The 18,898-nt window shown below is 44.1% G+C and overlaps 2 protein-coding genes across 5 annotated transcripts in view; one reads left to right on the forward strand and one right to left on the reverse strand.

Moving 5' to 3' along the window:
* The window catches only part of LOC106570306 (retinoic acid receptor beta), a 282,569-nt gene extending 279,392 nt beyond the window's left edge, over nt 1-3,177 (forward strand). For all 3 annotated transcript variants that reach the window (XM_014142481.3, XM_014142480.3, XM_014142482.3), the window contains one exon: nt 1-3,177. This exon is cut by the window's left edge and continues 459 nt beyond it. The gene's annotated coding sequence lies outside the window, so the exon portion shown is untranslated.
* Nucleotides 3,178-5,019: 1,842 nt separating this feature from the next.
* The window catches only part of LOC106570304 (DNA topoisomerase 2-beta), a 52,532-nt gene continuing 38,653 nt past the window's right edge, over nt 5,020-18,898 (reverse strand). For both annotated transcript variants that reach the window (XM_014142479.3, XM_014142478.3), the window contains exons 16-35: nt 16,720-16,829; nt 16,292-16,384; nt 15,236-15,350; nt 14,478-14,599; nt 13,527-13,675; nt 13,060-13,291; nt 12,549-12,683; nt 12,170-12,370; nt 11,593-11,788; nt 11,211-11,302; nt 10,942-11,097; nt 10,580-10,663; nt 10,105-10,302; nt 9,631-9,781; nt 9,219-9,380; nt 7,527-7,814; nt 7,270-7,359; nt 6,231-6,371; nt 5,984-6,084; nt 5,020-5,869 (exon numbers count right to left, since the gene is read on the reverse strand). In XM_014142479.3, the coding sequence (XP_013997954.1) occupies nt 5,678-5,869; nt 5,984-6,084; nt 6,231-6,371; nt 7,270-7,359; nt 7,527-7,814; nt 9,219-9,380; nt 9,631-9,781; nt 10,105-10,302; nt 10,580-10,663; nt 10,942-11,097; nt 11,211-11,302; nt 11,593-11,788; nt 12,170-12,370; nt 12,549-12,683; nt 13,060-13,291; nt 13,527-13,675; nt 14,478-14,599; nt 15,236-15,350; nt 16,292-16,384; nt 16,720-16,829 (3,008 nt within the window). In that variant the 3' untranslated portion in view covers nt 5,020-5,677. The remainder of the gene's footprint in view (nt 5,870-5,983; nt 6,085-6,230; nt 6,372-7,269; nt 7,360-7,526; nt 7,815-9,218; nt 9,381-9,630; nt 9,782-10,104; nt 10,303-10,579; nt 10,664-10,941; nt 11,098-11,210; nt 11,303-11,592; nt 11,789-12,169; nt 12,371-12,548; nt 12,684-13,059; nt 13,292-13,526; nt 13,676-14,477; nt 14,600-15,235; nt 15,351-16,291; nt 16,385-16,719; nt 16,830-18,898) is intronic.

Here is an 18,898-nt window from a genome sequence, read left to right on the forward strand (position 1 = left end):
TCTCTTTATCGCTTTATTTTCCCTTCAAAAAATGACAACACTAAAACCTAAAAGGACCAGTGGTTGGTTTGTGTATAATTCTACATTTATTGAGCTCTTATTTTGGCGTTGTGTCTCGGGGACTAGGGTGTGATTGGTCGAGTTGGGTTTGACCTCGCCCGGCCACGCCCACTTACTTGTTGTACACAAAGTCATAGGTCATCCTCCTCAGGTCTCCTGTATAAATTCATCCCTGCATGATGGACTCGACAAGTTTAATACGTAGTTTTAATCTCTCTTTCTCTCCCTCTCGCTCTCTGTCTCGCTCTCTCTCCCTCTCTGTCTCTCTCTCTATGTCTCTCTCCCTCCCTCTGTCTCTCTCCCTATGTCTCGCTCTCTGTCTCTCTCTCTCTGTCTCTCGCCCTCTATCTGTCTGTCTCTGTCTCTCCCTCTCTCTGTCTCTCTCTGTCTCTCTCCCTCGCTGTATCTCTCTGTCTCTCTCCCTCTCTCTGTCTCTCTCTGTCTCTCTCCCTCGCTGTATCTCTCTGTCTCTCTCCCTCTCTCTCCCTCTCTCTGTCTCTCTCCCTCGCTGTATCTCTCTCCCTCGGTCTCTCTTTCTCTCTCTGTCTCTCTCCCTCTCTCTCCCTCTCTCTGTCTCTCTCCCTCGCTGTATCTCTCTGTCTCTCTCCCTCTCTCTCCCTCTCTCTGTCTCTCTCCCTCGCTGTATCTCTCTGTCTCTCTCCCTCTCTCTCCCTCTCTCTGTCTCTCTCCCTCGCTGTATCTCTCTGTCTCTCTCCCTCTCTCTCCCTCTCTCTGTCTCTCTCCCTCGCTGTATCTCTCTCCCTCGGTCTCTCTTTCTCTCTCTGTCTCTCTCTCTCTGTCTCTCTCCCTCCCTCTCTCTCTCTCACTCTGTCTCATATTGTTGGAATACATTGTATATATCATTGTATGGTTAGAAATCTGTCTGTTTCTATGATGAATTTTGTGGTGCTTTTTCCATTGTCTTAAATATTATTGTTTGATGCGAAACAGTACATACATGACAAGGTTCAAAGGGGGGCTAAAATGTAAGGTCCTTTACAAAAACAGTTATATAGACTGTTCTTGCATATAGACAGTATGGAAGACTAATACTTTATATTTGTTCCTCTATTTAAAGCTGTTTTGTGTTTTGTCTTTTATAACTCATTATGTTGACGTCTCCATCAGTGTACATTACATCACCATAAAGCCAGAGTGCTAGAGGCTTCTCTCTAGTGTCAGTGGCTGCATCTCTTCAGCCGCTTCCTCAGACTGTAGAGGCCATAGATATACAATGACTAGATTGAATCTAGATAAACTATTACCAGATTGGATCTGTCTATCACAGATAACAGGCTGTAATGTAATGTACAGGGCTTCTGAGGCTAAAAGGCTTCTGAGATTTTATCATTAAAGGACATTCCCAGAGAGAAATCAAGCAGTCTTAACAAGTGAAATCTCTGGGTAAAGATAAGGGTTAAGCGACTCTCATTAAGCTTGCGCCACTGAGAAATGTAGATGTTTTTTAATTTTTATGAATTTGAAGTTTCCTTGCAATTCTCTTGAACATTCTCCCCCATCTGTGCAGTTAAATGCATTCTTATTACAGTGTTAAAATGTCAATTACTTCTCTGATGCAGATTCAATCTAGTAATTGTACATTAATGGCTGTCAGCAACTACAAGCGTCTGCGCAACACAAAATGCACATTGCGTTCTGGGCCAGGATTACAAAGGAGTCCTGTAGGCCCAGAATCACTACCTACCCCTTCTTACATACTTGCATACATAAGTGTCTTGTTTTGGAAGGAAACCACGGGGACATTGCAATCGTTAAAATACATATTCATGACCTAACCGCTCGGCCGGGAAGATTGTACACTAGACTCTAGTAGCCACTGCGCATTCTTAGTTCTAGTCCTACAGAGTGACTGACCGTTGCCTTGCTCCTCCACAAGTCCTGTGCAAAACTACAGTGATGCAAAGGAGATTCTTTACACATGACCCTTAACCTCTGAGACGTGCAGTAATTATAGATAGATAAGCTCGGGTAGCGTTCATTTGGGTTACAACATCACAGAATGTTCAGATATAAATATATTATGTAAACATGCGCTTCTCTATCATGTAGAATAGGGAATCATGTCAGCTCTAAAACAAGAATATATTTTCCTGAACGTTGCATCTCCTGAACCCAACCCTGCTTTGTGTTTTGGACGGCAGATCCACCAGACAGCTGTTTTTCTCAGGGATGAGGAATGATGTCCCATATCGGCCGCAACAGCCTTTCTGATCTTATAACTATATTCTTAGTAAAGCTGTTTTTCTTTAGAGCCTAAGGGCTACATTCAGTCCGTTGCACTGAAGAGCTGCAGTATACCGCGATTAAAATGTAAAGGCAATGTTCCCAAGTTCGCGGAGACTGCATTCACGGTAAACGCTGAATATGTCTGCTCAATCGGAAATTACACTGTTCTTCAGCTCTACGGATTGGATCTAACTCTAAATCACAGATTAGAATTTGGACACTATTTATAAAGTTAATAGCCTAGAATCCACACTGAATATTGCTCTGTTCATTTCACTGTTGTGAAGTGAAACAGAGTGATATTCAGTGTGGAAGCCAGGCTATAGACAATATAATTTTTCAGATGTTGACCAGTTACTCAACTAGCACAAAGGCAATACTTCTCATAGTACTTATATAAAACTTGAACGTGAATTATATGTAGTCGACATAATGTTAAGGGTGATGGTAATAAACAGTTTTCTTTATCATTCTTAAGGGTAATAATAATTTGGCATAAACTGTTATGGGTGATTATTGAGTCACTCATCTCAGAGGTATAAAGATAGGAAGGTTTTTTATTCTGAATGGAGGCAAACATTTTACCACAAGGGAATAGATGACCACTGTAGTCAGTCAGCTAGAACCAAGGTTGGGGTCAATTCCTGATGGATTATTGCAGTTTGCTGGCTGAATAGACTGAATTGATATGAATTGACCCCAGCCCTGGCTAGAACCTTTCAGAAACATCTCCTCCATATCAACACCACATGTAATACATATCTTAAGGGAAAACAAAACTGTCTCTGTTGTACCATGTTAGAATGTGAATATGCCGTCCAGGCGTTACATAGGAATGATATGCAGTGTTAAAGGAATACTTACTTTAAAGCAGCGTTTTGTCAAATTCATTGCATCTTATGACAAAAAATGTAATGCTCTCTTTCCCTCTAAGGAAGAGAGGGATGTAGGGGAAAACAATCCTGGTGGCTCATCACAAGAGCAGTGTGGATGAATCTCAATAGTCTTCCCTACATTCCTCTCCCTTAATGCCGCACCTCCTTCTCAAAACGCATTGGAGGAAAGGATGCATAACCTCAGACCTTCTCCAATGTGTGTTGTTGAGGTGAGGAATCGAGGGTGTGATGAATCAAGGAAAGACTTTTGAAATTTACCCTGAGTGTCTTTGAAGTTGGAAAACTTATTTCACAGCTGAAGAATGTCTACATCCATTTCCCTAGTGACCTGAGCGCCACCTACAGGCACCAGGTGACACGGCAGGGAACTCAATCCATTCCACAATGCCGAATTTACTACGTTGGTTTCTGTTGAATGTTGTACCGATGTAACTGTTAATATTTACTACTACTATCTCACTGCAGACTTGTTCATGTATTAGATGGTGTGTGTGTGGTGTGCTTTATGTCTCAACTAATGGCAGCTTTAGGCTATCTGACCTCTCAGAGCTTCATCTCATAGCCAGCCCCTCTTGGGTAGCAGCTGCTCACCCCACATCATTTAGGACCAAATGGTGTCAGTACCTGAGCATGGGTTCACAATAGGGTTGCAAAATTCCAGAAACCTTCCCCAAATTCCTTTTTTTTGGGGGGGCGGAGGATTTTCGTAATCAGGAGGGAATAAGCTAAAGGAATTTCCAACGTGGAATTCTTCAATTTGTGAAAAGTTTCCAGAATTTCGAAACCCTAGTTACCCCGATGTCATCGCTGATCAAACAACAGAGCTGCTTTCCCCTCTTCAGTTGGAATGCCAAGCAGCTGTCACTAAATCAATCAACTGACAGAAATTTGGTTGTCAATAATGGAATAAGATCAATGCGTGTTCCGGAAGGGGGCAACATACTGAACATTGCAGATAGAAATACACTGAATAGATCTGGCTTGACGATTCCATACTCTACAAGTCCGTGGTGTCTGTTCTATGCGACGTATTTCTATCTGAACATTCCACCGCTGTGCCCTACTGATGGCAGCCCATTATCCAACTATCCAGTAGAAGCATGACTGTGAACCTCATAAAAAATGTACCTTCGAAAGCAACTTTGTTGTTATGCCTGTTCAAAAAGTGTCAATGTTCAAAAGTTTAACATTTACAAATAATGTATATGATTGCCTTTTTCTCCCCATCGGTTTCAGAAAACCTCATTGTCATCATATGCAGTGTTGTATAGTTAGCGTTATTATCAAGAGACATGATCAAATTATGGTTGAGTTTTCTTAACTTTGTCTTACTGGAGGGTGGGCGGGGCAGCAGGGAGTTGTCATGGTGATTATACATTTACCCAGAACCTCCTGCTGGCTTGGTGGGAAGAGAAAGTAGGAAGTCCTCATAAGGAGCTTTACGGTGAGCTTCTATCTTGTTTTCAATATTGTCTGTTTGTATATTAACAATGCTTTATATGTTCATATACTGTTTAACTTTACCATGAAATGCCCTGTAATAAAAATATATTTATTTTAAAATACATAACGTGTGGACGTGTTATAACCCGAATATTTAGATTTACTGGAACAAATTCTTATTTTCAATGACGGCCTAGGAACAGATTTGTACCTTGTCAGCTCGGGGATTCGAACTTGCAACCTTTTGGTTACTAGTGCAACGCTCTAACTACGTATGTACGTGCGTGCGAATCGTGTTCCTACAGTTCTGCTCTGCAGGAAATAGAGTGAAGTCAATTAAGAAAATCTTACAGAAAACCCAACAGCCAGAGAATAATTTACATTTCATTGTTTACTTCCAAGTTCATGTTCAAAAAGGTACATAGTCTCTTTTTTACTTTTTAAACAGTTAAAATGTGCTGAAGCACAGCGTTCCTAACTTCTAAAAGCTGCTTAGGACAAATACAGAACATTTCCATGGTAATAATAATAATTAAAAAAAACAATTGTTTTGTATGTATAATAAAAAGTGTAAAACACCTACACAGTAGAAAGCATTAAACGTCACCATTAAAATTAAAGGGGGGGGGATGTACAAAAGTCTGTGGGACACAGCACAGGGGTATTTCAACCAGTGTGTGTCTGGTCCTGGTTGAATACTTCAAAACTAAATTCTTCCTTCCTACGTTGAAATAATCACATGATATTTAAACATGACTGGATATTTATACAACCACTGCCTACACCTATCCCACCTCTCAGATGATCTCTTCTAGAAAGTGAAGGAAGGATGCACGTTAAAATTACTAAAGCGGTGTGTGTGCAAATGGCTGTTCAAATTGTTTAAAAACCCATCCTTCCTGATTTCATCAAGGTGACAGCATGGGCTACCAACCAATTACTTTCCCTAGTCCAACCAATGAAGATCTGTGATTACTTCAAGGGAGGGAGGAAGCATTGGAACAGAGCCTGTGTGGGAGGGATTCCATGGTCTAGTCGAACATGTCGTACTGATAGTCGTCTGACCCTGACGCTGACTCAGCAAAGTACTTCACTTCCTTCTTGGTCCTGCTTCTGCACAGTCGGTCTCGGGATGCCGTGCCGGATTGGCTGAAACGGTTGGAGTCTACATCATCATCATCTGACATGGGGGGTGGGGTCACGGCTGCTTTCTTTGACGGTTTCTACACAGGGAGAAGACGAGAAGACTAAGTATCTTGTTGTATGGAAGTCTTCGTTTTTTAGTATCTTCTTATATCCTATATGATTCAATGACACACACACACACACTCTCTTACCCTGCTGGTAGGGGCTTTGGGTGTTTTCCCAGGAGTCTTCTTGGGACTGAAATCATCCTCTTCAGATTCAGACTGCTTCCTCTTCCTCCCTCCGCCTTTACCTACACAGGTATGGAAAACACATCCAGGTTACACTCGGTTCATACCCTTTTATAGCCAGTTTACACTTGTCAATCTTTTATATTCATAGAGAAATAGAATGTAAGCTTACTGACTCTCCACTGGTCATTGTGAGGTAAGCCTGTACCTTTGAGTGGTGTCGCAGGCTTCTTGGAGCCGGTATCTGAGTCGGAGTCCCAAACGGACGTGTCCAACTTCTGTTTTGGTGGCTCTTTGGGTACTGGTGCTTTCCTGGGTTTGGGAGCTGCATCCGAAGGCTTCTTCACTGCTGTGGGTAATAATCAATAATAATAAGGATCTCAGCAAGACACCATGTCTGTGTCTAAAAAGGCACCCTATTCCCCATATAGTGCACTTTATTCAGCAGCAGCAACATTATCAGTATCTTTTTAACCCCCCTTGGTAGTGAGATTTGTAGGAGGGATTACTGGCATTACTCATCTCATATGTATATACTGTATTCTATACTATATCTCTGTCCGTTCCGCTCTGACATCCCTCGTCCATATGTATATAGTCTTAATTCATTCCTACTTAGATTTGTGTGTATTGGGTATATGTTGTGAAATTGTTAGATATTACTTGTTAGATATTACTGCACTGTCGGAGTTTGAAGCACAAGCATTTTGCTACACCCGCAATAACATCTGCTAATCACGTGTATGTGACCAATAAAACGTGATTTGATTTGAGATTTGCATTAGTGTTCCCTCTAGCGGCAGATGCGGGTGTTACCAAAGTCAGAAATTGTAATGTAATAGCGGTCATACAACATCATACGAATTGGAGGATGTATAGTATCATACGTGTTGGAGGACATATAGTATTATACGTCTTGCTCTGAGACCAGGCTGCTTGTTGTGTCATAATGTCAAAGGAAAGGAGAATTTTGCCTAGAATGTCATGAGAATTAGGTTAAGGTTAGGAAAAAGGTCAGGGGAAAGGTTAGCTAAAATGCTAGTTATCTCTGACGCGACTCGAACACGCAACCTCTCGATCGCGGTATTCGCCCACCCAGCCTCCCTGACCAACCTCCCTATTGTTCTGTCTTAAGTAAGCAGACCATTATTTAATTTGAAACGTAAGAAGTACTTAATGAAGGTACACAAATGTACGTCTGTTTAATGTGGCCAGGCTGTAGATACATATTTGGCTCTGTGTGTTACCTTTCTTAGCTGGGACAGGTTTGTCGAAGGCAGAGCTGCTGGAGTATGAGAAGGCCTTTTCTTCCTCGTCACTGTCCAACTTCAGATCGTCTGGAAGAGAAGAGTAACTGACATTAACCCTCAGATGAACGCAGGGACTAGGAGCATATGTACAGACAAAATCCTTTTTCATAGACAAACACACAAGACTGGAAATAAAAACAAGAAATATACATCTAACCTTTTACTAAGGAAAGTACATTGCTGTGTGAACTCACCAGTGTCATTGCTCTTTTCAGAGGAACCGGCTGATTTGGAGGAGGAGAATATACTCTCTGGTTCCTTCTTCTTCGCTGGTGAGACGGTGGTGGTGGTTTGTTTGGGCGGGGGGAAGATATCTTCATCATCATTGCTGTGGTCGTTGTATCGGTCTTTAGTTTCGGAGGAGGCAGTGAAGTCGTCTTTGCAGGGCTGGGCTGGCAAGGACGCAGCATCATCATCATCATCCTCTTCCTCTCCTCCATCCTCTTCCTCACTGAAGTCAAATGTGTACTTGGGCTTGGCCGCTGAGGAACAGACAAAGTTCATTATAAATGTGGGTGTGTTTTGAATCACTTGTTGTAGTTTGATTGATTTGTAATGATTTCTGAAAGGCAGCATGTGCTAATAGCCCACTACTAGTGATAAGGAAAAGCTACAGAGTTCATAGTGTGAGTCAAATCAGTGTTTTGAGAGCTGAGAATCGTAGCATAACCTCTCCTATTGCATATGGATTGTGTCAGACTTCAGGCTCATCAAGCCAGGGAGAACCAGACTTTCAAAGAGCTGATGGAGTTTCAAGTTATAGTCACCCCGAGTGACAGACAGCATAGTGTGTAGAATGACAATGAGACAAAACTATTATGTTAGAATTAGCAAGGCCAGAGAGTTTTCTGACCACGTGACCTGCAAAGGGAAAGGATCCCTGCCGTTACATTGCTTTCTAACCAAGGAGCATGAATTGAGGAGCGAACTGGTGCAGAGAGGATATCCATCAACACCTGGAGGACAAATGGAATTAAATAAAAAAGCGTCTTTATTGCAAAAAGTAGAACCACCGCGTTTCGGGTTTTTACAGAAATAAGAATGAGGCTTTTAAACATTTCAAAATGGCCTCAAGGACCAATCACAAAGAATATGCAATTAATAACATGATAAGATTGGTTAAAACAGTTGAAGAAAAACCAACCAATCGACTACGTGACTGAACCAGGAAAAACTCTAGGCCCAGTTAATCTCTCGTAGACAGATCTACGTAAACATAACTGGTACAGTACAATCTGTCGTGAAGGAATGGGACGAGCAGCAGTAGTTTCTGTGTGTGGGCTTTTCATTACTGGTTACTGGTTTCATTACTGGTTACTGGTTTCATTACTGGTTACTGGTTTCATTACTGGTTTCATTACTGGTTACTGGTTTCATTACTGGTTTCATTACTGGTTACTGGTTTCATTACTGGTTTCATTACTGGTTACTGGTTTCATTACTGGTTACTGGTTTCATTACTGGTTACTGGTTTCATTACTGGTTACTGGTTTCATTACTGGCATCTTTCCAATTTCAGAAGGGGAGGTGACATTCGGCCCATAACTTGCAAAGTGAGAGAGAGAGCTACTCGTTCCGGTTCTGTTCCTCGTTCTAGCATCTCTTCAGCTATTCCCTTAACAGGTATAGACCCAGAACTTAAATCGAGCAGCGGACCAATTATGCAAGACTTTAGTTCTGGGTTAACCGAGATTAGGGCCCAGTTAACTACTATTAACTGCTGTGATCAGGAAAAATGGCTGTCCCTAGTTCTAACAGGACAGTGAACACAAAGAAAACACCCCAAAACAGAGTGAAAAAGGAAGCTACTGTCTGAACATATCCAACAAAAAGCACTGTTTTAATGGTGTGTCCTAATGAACACAACCCAGTAGGTAAGTGGTTACCTGAGGCCCGTTGTGACTTGGTGTCTCGGGGAATGACTACAGGTTCACTGTCCTCCAGGTCGCTCTCTGATTTGGACTCATCCTCCGACCAGGGGTTACGCCTCTTCACCTTCTTACCAGACGATCCTTTGGGTGTGGGGGGTTTCCTGGCTCTGGGAGTACCTGATATAGAGAACATTTATTCATTCAGATTTCAGGTCTTTTATTTAATAGCCATGAAGTGTGATTAAAAGAAATGAGTGCCAAAGTTTCCTCTAGTGGTAACACTTCTGACTCCCAACTACGAATTGCCCCAAGAGGAGGGGATACAATCCTGTCTATCCCTCTCATCCGTCTCCCCTTCTCCCCCAATTCATGACTAAACCCCAATAAGATGACAGACACATGAAAGGAGAATGGAACATCTGCTGACCTGACTCCTTCTTCTCCTGTTTGATCCGGGGGGCCTTGGGCTTGGTTGGGGCTGGTGTATTCGAGGAGGAGTTCTCCCCTGTTCCCCCATCTGACCCCAGCACTCCCATCTCATCATCAAACTCCAGCTTCATCACCAGGTCCGCATCACCCTGAGAGGCCAACACACACACACACACACACACACACACACACACACACACACACACACACACACACACACACACACACACACACACACACACACGTCATGTCTAATGCCTGAAAACACACAGAGACCAATGCAAACAATGCTGAGCTATGACAGAGGTATACAGTTGAACTAAGCTCATACGACACTGATAAGTGATATTGTTGTAGAATCAATGGGTATAAATCATCAACTTCAATGATTGGAATTGTCTGGAAACATTACAGACTGGACCTTTAATAATGAAGCATAGAGAGGATTCATCTTAAATAATAACTGTTTTACCTTCTTCTTCTTGGTCATCTTCTTGGAGGCGTCAGTCTTCATGGCCTGTGTGATGGTGGGTACGACCCTGCGGCCGAACGGCGAGGGTAACGTTTCCTCCAGGTGGAGTTTCTTCACCTTGGGCTTGCCCACCTTGCCCTTCACCAGCTTGGTGCCTTTACCTGCACTCATGTCTGCCTGCTCCTGGGCCTCGATTTTCTGTCACACGCACAGGGAGAGAATACACCTCAGTCACTTTTTGTAAATGGTCAAAGTCACTTGTATTGAGGTGACGGTTTATAGTGAAAGGAGATAAAAGCCAAACATTTACGAATAGATCTGCCGTCAGTAAAGACTGGAGAAGGAAACCTTGAGATTACCCGACTTCTCCCCAACAAAAGCAGTCTCGCACAAGTAGGTAGAAATGACAGTAGTCCCTTCTTAAGCAGTGACTCAGATGAGTGACTCTGCTGCACGTAGCGCTGGTACCACTCACATCCAGTTCTTCAATGAAGACCGCCAGGTCCTCCTTCCACAGGTCCTCAGGAGACTTCCTCTGCAGCTCATTCAACTCTCCTTTCTGTTGAACAACACACACTCCGTTGATAAAAGACATGGTGCTAGTAACACAGAGCGCGTGGGTTCATTTCCCTCTGCGATCTTAAAAAACTACTGATATTCACACACTATGCTCCAAGAACAAAACACACACAACCGTTAAAAGAGACACTCAGCCCTTGACTACTTGTGTAATGTTGCTGCAAATGAATAGCCCTTTGGGGACGATAAAGATCTATTGAATTGAATTGCAAGTCTTTGACAGTCAGGTGTCTACACCCTTCCTCTCTGAGTCAGTACCTTGATGTCTCTCTGTCGGAGTAGCTCGTCCACCTTCTCCTTGGACAGGCACCACAGAGGCATGTTGAGGATGTAGTTGAAGTTTGGTCCCGACAACGACCCAGAGTCCACAGAGCCGTCACTGTCATTACCGTCACGATCGTCCTCCTCCAGAGCCTATAGGGAGAGACCAGGAAGATGTCCAATCAGAATACAGGGTGTTGACGCGTCAAGCGGTCTCAGCCAGTCACAGGGCTGAGTGGTGGACAGTGGCAGGATGCTAACAGTACCTTTTCCTGTGCTTTGGTCCATGCCGCCACGGGGTCCGACTCAAAGCCTTTCTGCACCAGCATCCTGATCAGATCCCTCTTAGACTTGTTCTCTATAGACAAACAACATTAATATAGCAGTACTCTAGTACCAAATTGCCAATTGAAATAAATATTGAGGGAGAGACAGGGGGAGAGGCAGGGGGAGAGACAGAGGCAGGGGGAGAGGCAGGGGGAGAGACAGAGGCAGGGGGAGAGACGGGGAGAGGCAGGGGGAGAGACGGGGAGTGGGAGGGGGAGAGACAGTGGGAGGGGGAGAGACAGTGGGAGGGGGAGAGAGGGAGAGGCAGGGGGAGAGACAGGGGGAGAGACAGGGGGAGAGACATGCAGGTAAAATTCTCACCGATTGTGATCTTTCCTTCGATCTTCTCCAGTACAAATCGTGCCTGATTGGACAGTTTGGAAGCCTCCGCCCCCAGGCTCCCCACTAGCCAATCCTTCCTCAGCTTGTAGTAGTGCAACCGCAGCTCAAAGAACTCCTTGAGAATGTCCTGGACCGAGTCATACCTCTTCAGACAGCCCATGTGGTCAAACAATACCTGAGGGGAGAACAACTACTTTAGATAGTTCTCCTTTCCAAAACAGCTGACAAACCACATAACACCTCAAAATGGTTCCCTTTTAGATGATAGACTCATTCCAAAGAATCCCGTCATCCGGACAGATGTGATTCCTGTATATACACAAAACAGAGCACTTCATCCAGAGGTGTGTATAATGAATAAACAGTGGGAGTCAATACAGCTATAAGTTCAACTCAAATACAGGGTCGTATTCATTAGGGCAAACCGTTTTGCTACGGATAATGAAACCCAGGCGTTTATTATTGAACAATCTCAGGTAGTTTCTCCCCGTTTCAGTCCGCTTTCTTCTGTTTGGTGCCTAGTGAATAGAACCCAGACTTGAGGAGGGGTACTAACCATGGAGTTGCAGGTGAGGCTGGACTGTAGCTTGAAGACTTTGTGTAGTCCAGCAGCCTCTGCCTGGGCCAGCTTCTCCTCTGACATACGGACCACAAACTTGACGGTTTGGTCTGTGTGGTACTCCTTATAGTCATTAATCAGAGCTGGAGTCTTCTCTGTCCCCTGGAGCATGGGCTCTAGTACCGACTCTTTGTAGGCCTGGAGGGAGGGAGGAGAGAGACAGAGAGAAAACAGAGTCCATTACAAGAACTAACAAACACAACATCACAGCATAGAAACAAAGGTTCAACATCTCCTTCATTCATTCCGTCAAAGCAGCTAGATGACCAGAAGTGCTGGACAGGTGTGATATATCCTGTCCTTAGCAATAGTGTACCTGTGTCCAGGTGCGAACGGGCAGCTCAGTGATCTCAATGGTGTTCTTGTCCAGGACAGAGATCTCTCCACTGACCATGTACTGGTTCTGACCCAACTCATGGATGACTCCTCTGAAGTTCTTATAGCTGGGCAGCTGGGAGAGGAGAGAGGTAGGAATACTCAGTCATTATGATAGATGACTTACTTAGAACATGATTACTTAGAACATGATTAACACAAATCTTGATTATAACTGACCAACAGCAGACACAGAAAGTTGGTGGTTTATCCACTTCTAACAAAAATGTTTTAAAATCCCAAATGACAATTGATTTAGCTAAAGGTTTTAATGTATAATGGTATCAATCTACAAAAATATTAAAATCGGAGTTGATATGCTTTATTAAGCAATAAAACCCTAAAACCAAATGGACAATTGCACTGCTTGTGTGTCCAAAACAAATTTCCCCCCTGGGACAATAAAGTTGATCTTATGTAATGAAATACGTTTGAAAGTTGGAAATGTTCACCATGGGCAGAGGGTCCTGCATGTTGAGCATGCGATACAGGTTGTTGACTATCTCTCTGTGGTCGTAGTTGGGGATCTTGCAGGCCCAGCCCGTCCCGATGCCCTCGGCCCCGTTCACCAGCACCAAAGGAAGGATGGGGATGTACCACTCTGGCTCCACCTTCTGGTTGTCATCAAACAGGAACTTCAGCAGGCTGGAGTCCACCGCTGGGAACAACATCTTGGCCAGGGGACTAAGGAAGTGACATCACTTCATAATAAATACATTTTGAAAGCATTTTGAGTTTTAATGTGTTTTATGAAAGGTGATGTATAAACAAAGTTTACATGAAATGTATCATTAACCTTTTTTTAAATCAAGCAGGTATGACTACACTTCAGGACGGCACAATGGCCCATACAAATCATACAACAAGTAGACCAATCAAATAGCTTGCACAAATGTGTTTTGACCCTCGGAGGCTTTACCTTAGCATGGTGAAGATGTAACGGGGGCTGGCAGCATCCTTGCCACCGTTGATGCGGGTACCAAACTGACCCAGCGGCTGCAGGATGTTCACGTTGTTGCTGCCCACAAAGTTCTGGGCCAAGTTCACAATCGTCATCAACAGGGATTGCTGATCACACACATACAGAGGCACACATGTCAAAACAGTGTTGTTGTGGAAAACACAAAGTCTCTTCAGACTGTATTGATTTAAAGTGGAAGATAGCTCTCTAAGTATATTTCATCAGTGGTGTAAAGTACTACTTAAGTCGTTTTTTGGGGTATCTGTACTTTACTTTAATATTCATATTTTTTGACAACTTTTACTTCACTACATTCCTAAAGAACATCATTTACTCCATACATTTTCCCTGACACCTATAAGTACTCGTTACATTTCGAATTTTTAGCAGGAGAGGAAAAGGGTCCAATTCACACAATTATCAAGAGAAAATCCCTGGTCATCCCATCTGCCTCCAATTATTCATGTCTGAGTGTTGGAGTGTTCCTCTGGCTGTCCGTAAATAAATTAAAAACAAGAGAATGGTGCTGCCTGGTTTGCTTAATATAAGGAATTTGAAATGATTTATACTTAAAATTTTACTTTTGATACTTAAGTATATTTTAGCAATTACATTTACTTTTGATACTTAAGTATATTTCAAACCAAATACTTTTAGACTTTTACTCAAGTTGTATTTTACTGGGTGATTTTCACTTTTACTTGAGTCATTTTCTATTAAGGTATCTTTACTTTTACTCAAGTATGACAATTGGGTACTTTTTCCATCACTGTATTTCCTTTAGGTCAGTAAGTGTATTTCCAGTAAGTATATTTCCTATAGCTCAGTAAGTATATTTCCTATAGCTCAGTAAGTATATTTCCTATAGCTCAGTAAGTATATTTCCTATAGCTCAGTAAGTTTACGGACCTCTCCGTGATGGTAGGCAGACATCTCTGCTACTGAACCAGCCAGCTGAGCCACCTTCACCTCCCTCTTATCATTCCTCTTCATACAGGTGAACAGCACTTTCCTCTGGCCTGGCTTCAGACCTGCACACATACACACGATCATCAAAAGGGACCACACCACATACACACATCTCTTCAAAAGGGACCACACCACACACACACACACATCTCTTCAAAAGGGGACCACACCACACACACACACCACATCTCTTCAAAAGGGGACCACACCACACACACACATCTCTTCAAAAGGGGACCACACCACACACACACATCTCTTCAAAAGGGGACCACACCACACACATCTCTTCAAAAGGGGACCACACCACACACACACACACACATCTCTTCAAAAGGGGACCATACCACACACACACACATCTCTTCAAAAGGGGACCACACCACACACACACACACATCTCTTCAAAAGGGGACCACACCACACACACACACATCTCTTCAAAAGGGGATCACAAGTGGACCGCATGAGGAGTAGGTGTTGCAACAAACAGCTAATGGGGATTCAAATAAACAAAAGATACACGTCATCAATAGGGGACCACTTCACACACAAACAATGATTCAAGAGGACAGTGAAGAACTCTGTTCAAAACAAGTTTCCAGGCTTCTCAGTTCCCTTATTAAACTTCAAAGCCATTTGACAACAAACACAACAACAAAAGCTACTAAGACAGAGTCCAGGAGATGCATACGTACCATCCACCAAGGATGGGATGGATCTCTCGTTGTCGGAGTTGGAGAAGAGGATGAGTTCTTTGTTGATGAAGTCATTGTAGGAGAGGTGTTTCGCCTGCGTGCCGTACAGGTATTGCTGCATGGGGACAATAAAAGGATGAAACGTAAAGTGACTTGAATCAGGGCTATGATGTTGTTATGGTCTTATCAGCGCCACAAGGGAGAGCGGTGTCTACTTTGCATCAGCGACCGACAGGAAACAGAGTCATTTACAAAACTGTGTTCCGTGCAGGTATTGCTGTAGGATGAGCCAGAAATTAACAGAATTGAAGCAACGCTCTAATGATGTCACCGGTGTTGGACCTGGCTCTGATGGGATCCACATGGGGAAAGCAGCTTCTACTTTACATCAGTGATAGACAGTAGAGGATTTTCAGGAAATATTTCCATTTCAATGCTTAGGATATCTGGGTAACATGGACTGTACACAAATCCTCAGAGGCTTGTGAATCTGAGCCAGCTAAAGACTCTAAACAAGCTGTGATACATCATGGTCCAAGTAACTCCCATGGTGGAGAGATCCCTGTATGAAAACACAAACATCTAAACAGTCTACATCCTCTTCCTTTAATCAAACTCCAATATCAAAATGTCTCTCACTGGGTGCATCTCAATAGTCTGTTGATTCCTCTCCTTGTCTCCTTTCCTTAATCTGCACTGATGTGAATGATCTGGACAGTCTCTCACAGTGCAGATAGAACCTAGATGTTTCAGTGAAGCACACTTGTGTGATGAGTAACCGTTGCAGGGACCTGAAGACTTACGCAATAGGAGGTATGCAAAACTTGTTATACTGGCTGTATTTCTGCCTACTTGAATGGTGACTATCTCAGATACACACGAAAACATGAAATGACACCGGGAATTGATAGAACATCACTCAGAGATGCACAAATACAATATAACATAAAAAAGTGGATAAATCTTTTGTTTATTAAGCTAAGCGGGCTAACAGTCTTCTGGCATGCAGGAGACCCGGATTTGAACCCAGTCGGTCACACAGTCAGTCCCACTCACCTCTGGCAGGCCGTGCATCCTCCTCTGTCTCCTGTCCTCCATGAAGTTAGTGAGCCACTCCTTCCTGTCGTCAGTCTTCTTCTTACTGAACGCCTAGAGACAGACAGCAATGGATAGATCACTGTTAGTGTCAGTCAAACGAAATCACTGTCAGTCCTCTCTCCATTTGGCAAGGATCTCTCAAGCAGAGCACTGACAAATCACAAAGTCAAAACAACGTCTCAGGTGTGAGTTGATAGAAGGTTTGAAGAAAGCACTAAGTGTGTGCACAGCAATCCTAGCTTGAGGAATATATTTTCTAAAATGTTTTAGCCATTTCAGAATTGATTTTCTAACTTTTCTAGACATTTGTTCTGTACATTTACTGAAACAGTGTTCAGAAGACCATGACAGGGAAAAGGAGAGAGTGGTAAACATGTTAAACCCACCAGTGTGATGGCAGCATCGTCCTCTGTCCCGGCGTATCTAAACATGATCCGATGTTTCTCCATGTCTGCAAAGTACTCCTTGGCCTCCTTGCTTGTGCTGGTACCCAAACCTGGAACACAAACAATCAATCAAACACTTAAACCCTTTTCACCTTACCGTGGCAACCCAAACTGTGCTGGCTGGCTCAGGTATTTTTTCACCTTACCGTGGCAACCCAAACTGTGCTGGCTGGCTCAGGTATTTTTACCGTGGCAACCCAAACTGTGCTGGCTGGCTCAGGTATTTTTACCGTGGCAACCCAAACTGTGCTGGCTGGCTCAGGTATTTTTACCGTGGCAACCCAAACTGTGCTGGCTGGCTCAGGTATTTTTACCGTGGCAACCCAAACTGTGCTGGCTGGCTCAGGTATTTTTACCGTGGCAACCCAAACTGTGCTGGCTGGCTCAGGTATTTTTACCGTGGCAACCCAAACTGTGCTGGCTGGCTCAGGTATTTTTACCGTGGCAACCCAAACTGTGCTGGCTGGCTCAGGTATTTTTACCGTGGCAACCCAAACTGTGCTGGCTGGCTCAGGTATTTTTACCGTGGCAACCCAAACTGTGCTGGCTGGCTCAGGTATTTTTACCGTGGCAACCCAAACTGTGCTGGCTGGCTCAGGTATTTTTACCGTGGCAACCCAAACTGTGCTGGCTGGCTCAGGTATTTTTACCGTGGCAACCCAAACTGTGCTGGCTGGCTCAGGTATTTTTACCGTGGCAACCCAAACTGTGCTGGCTGGCTCAGGTATTTTTTCACCTTACCGTGGCAACCCAAACTGTGCTGGCTGGCTCAGGTATTTTTTCACCTTACCGTGGCAACCCAAACTGTGCTGGCTGGCTCAGGTATTTTTTCACCTTACCGTGGCAACCCAAACTGTGCTGGCTGGCTCAGGTATTTTTTCACCTTACCGTGGCAACCCAAACTGTGCTGGCTGGCTCAGGTATTTTTTCACCTTACCGTGGCAACCCAAACTGTGCTGGCTGGCTCAGGTATTTTTACCGTGGCAACCCAAACTGTGCTGGCTGGCTCAGGTATTTTTACCGTGGCAACCCAAACTGTGCTGGCTGGCTCAGGTATTTTTACCGTGGCAACCCAAACTGTGCTGGCTGGCTCAGGTATTTTTACCGTGGCAACCCAAACTGTGCTGGCTGGCTCAGGTATTTTTACCGTGGCAACCCAAACTGTGCTGGCTGGCTCAGGTATTTTTACCGTGGCAACCCAAACTGTGCTGGCTGGCTCAGGTATTTTTACCGTGGCAACCCAAACTGTGCTGGCTGGCTCAGGTATTTTTACCGTGGCAACCCAAACTGTGCTGGCTGGCTCAGGTATTTTTACCGTGGCAACCCAAACTGTGCTGGCTGGCTCAGGTATTTTTACCGTGGCAACCCAAACTGTGCTGGCTGGCTCAGGTATTTTTACCGTGGCAACCCAAACTGTGCTGGCTGGCTCAGGTATTTTTACCGTGGCAACCCAAACTGTGCTGGCTGGCTCAGGTATTTTTACCGTGGCAACCCAAACTGTGCTGGCTGGCTCAGGTATTTTTTCACCTTACCGTGGCAACCCAAACTGTGCTGGCTGGCTCAGGTATTTTTTCACCTTACCGTGGCAACCCAAACTGTGCTGGCTGGCTCAGGTATTTTTTCACCTTACCGTGGCAACCCAAACTGTGCTGGCTGGCTCAGGTATTTTTTCACCTTACCGTGGCAACCCAAACTGTGCTGGCTGGCTCAGGTATTTTTTCACCTTACCGTGGCAACCCAAACTGTGCTGGCTGGCTCAGGTATTTTTTCACCTTACCGTGGCAACCCAAACTGTGCTGGCTGGCTCAGGTATTTTTTCACCTTACCGTGGCAACCCAAACTGTGCTGGCTGGCTCAGGTATTTTTTCACCTTACCGTGGCAACCCAAACTGTGCTGGCTGGCTCAGGTATTTTTACCGTGGCAACCCAAACTGTGCTGGCTGGCTCAGGTATTTTTACCGTGGCAACCCAAACTGTGCTGGCTGGCTCAGGTATTTTTACCGTGGCAACCCAAACTGTGCTGGCTGGCTCAGGTATTTTTACCGTGGCAACCCAAACTGTGCTGGCTGGCTCAGGTATTTTTACCGTGGCAACCCAAACTGTGCTGGCTGGCTCAGGT

This window comes from Salmo salar, chromosome 14 (genome assembly GCF_965601325.2).
Source record: "Salmo salar chromosome 14, fSalSal1, whole genome shotgun sequence".
NCBI lineage: Eukaryota > Metazoa > Chordata > Actinopteri > Salmoniformes > Salmonidae > Salmo > Salmo salar.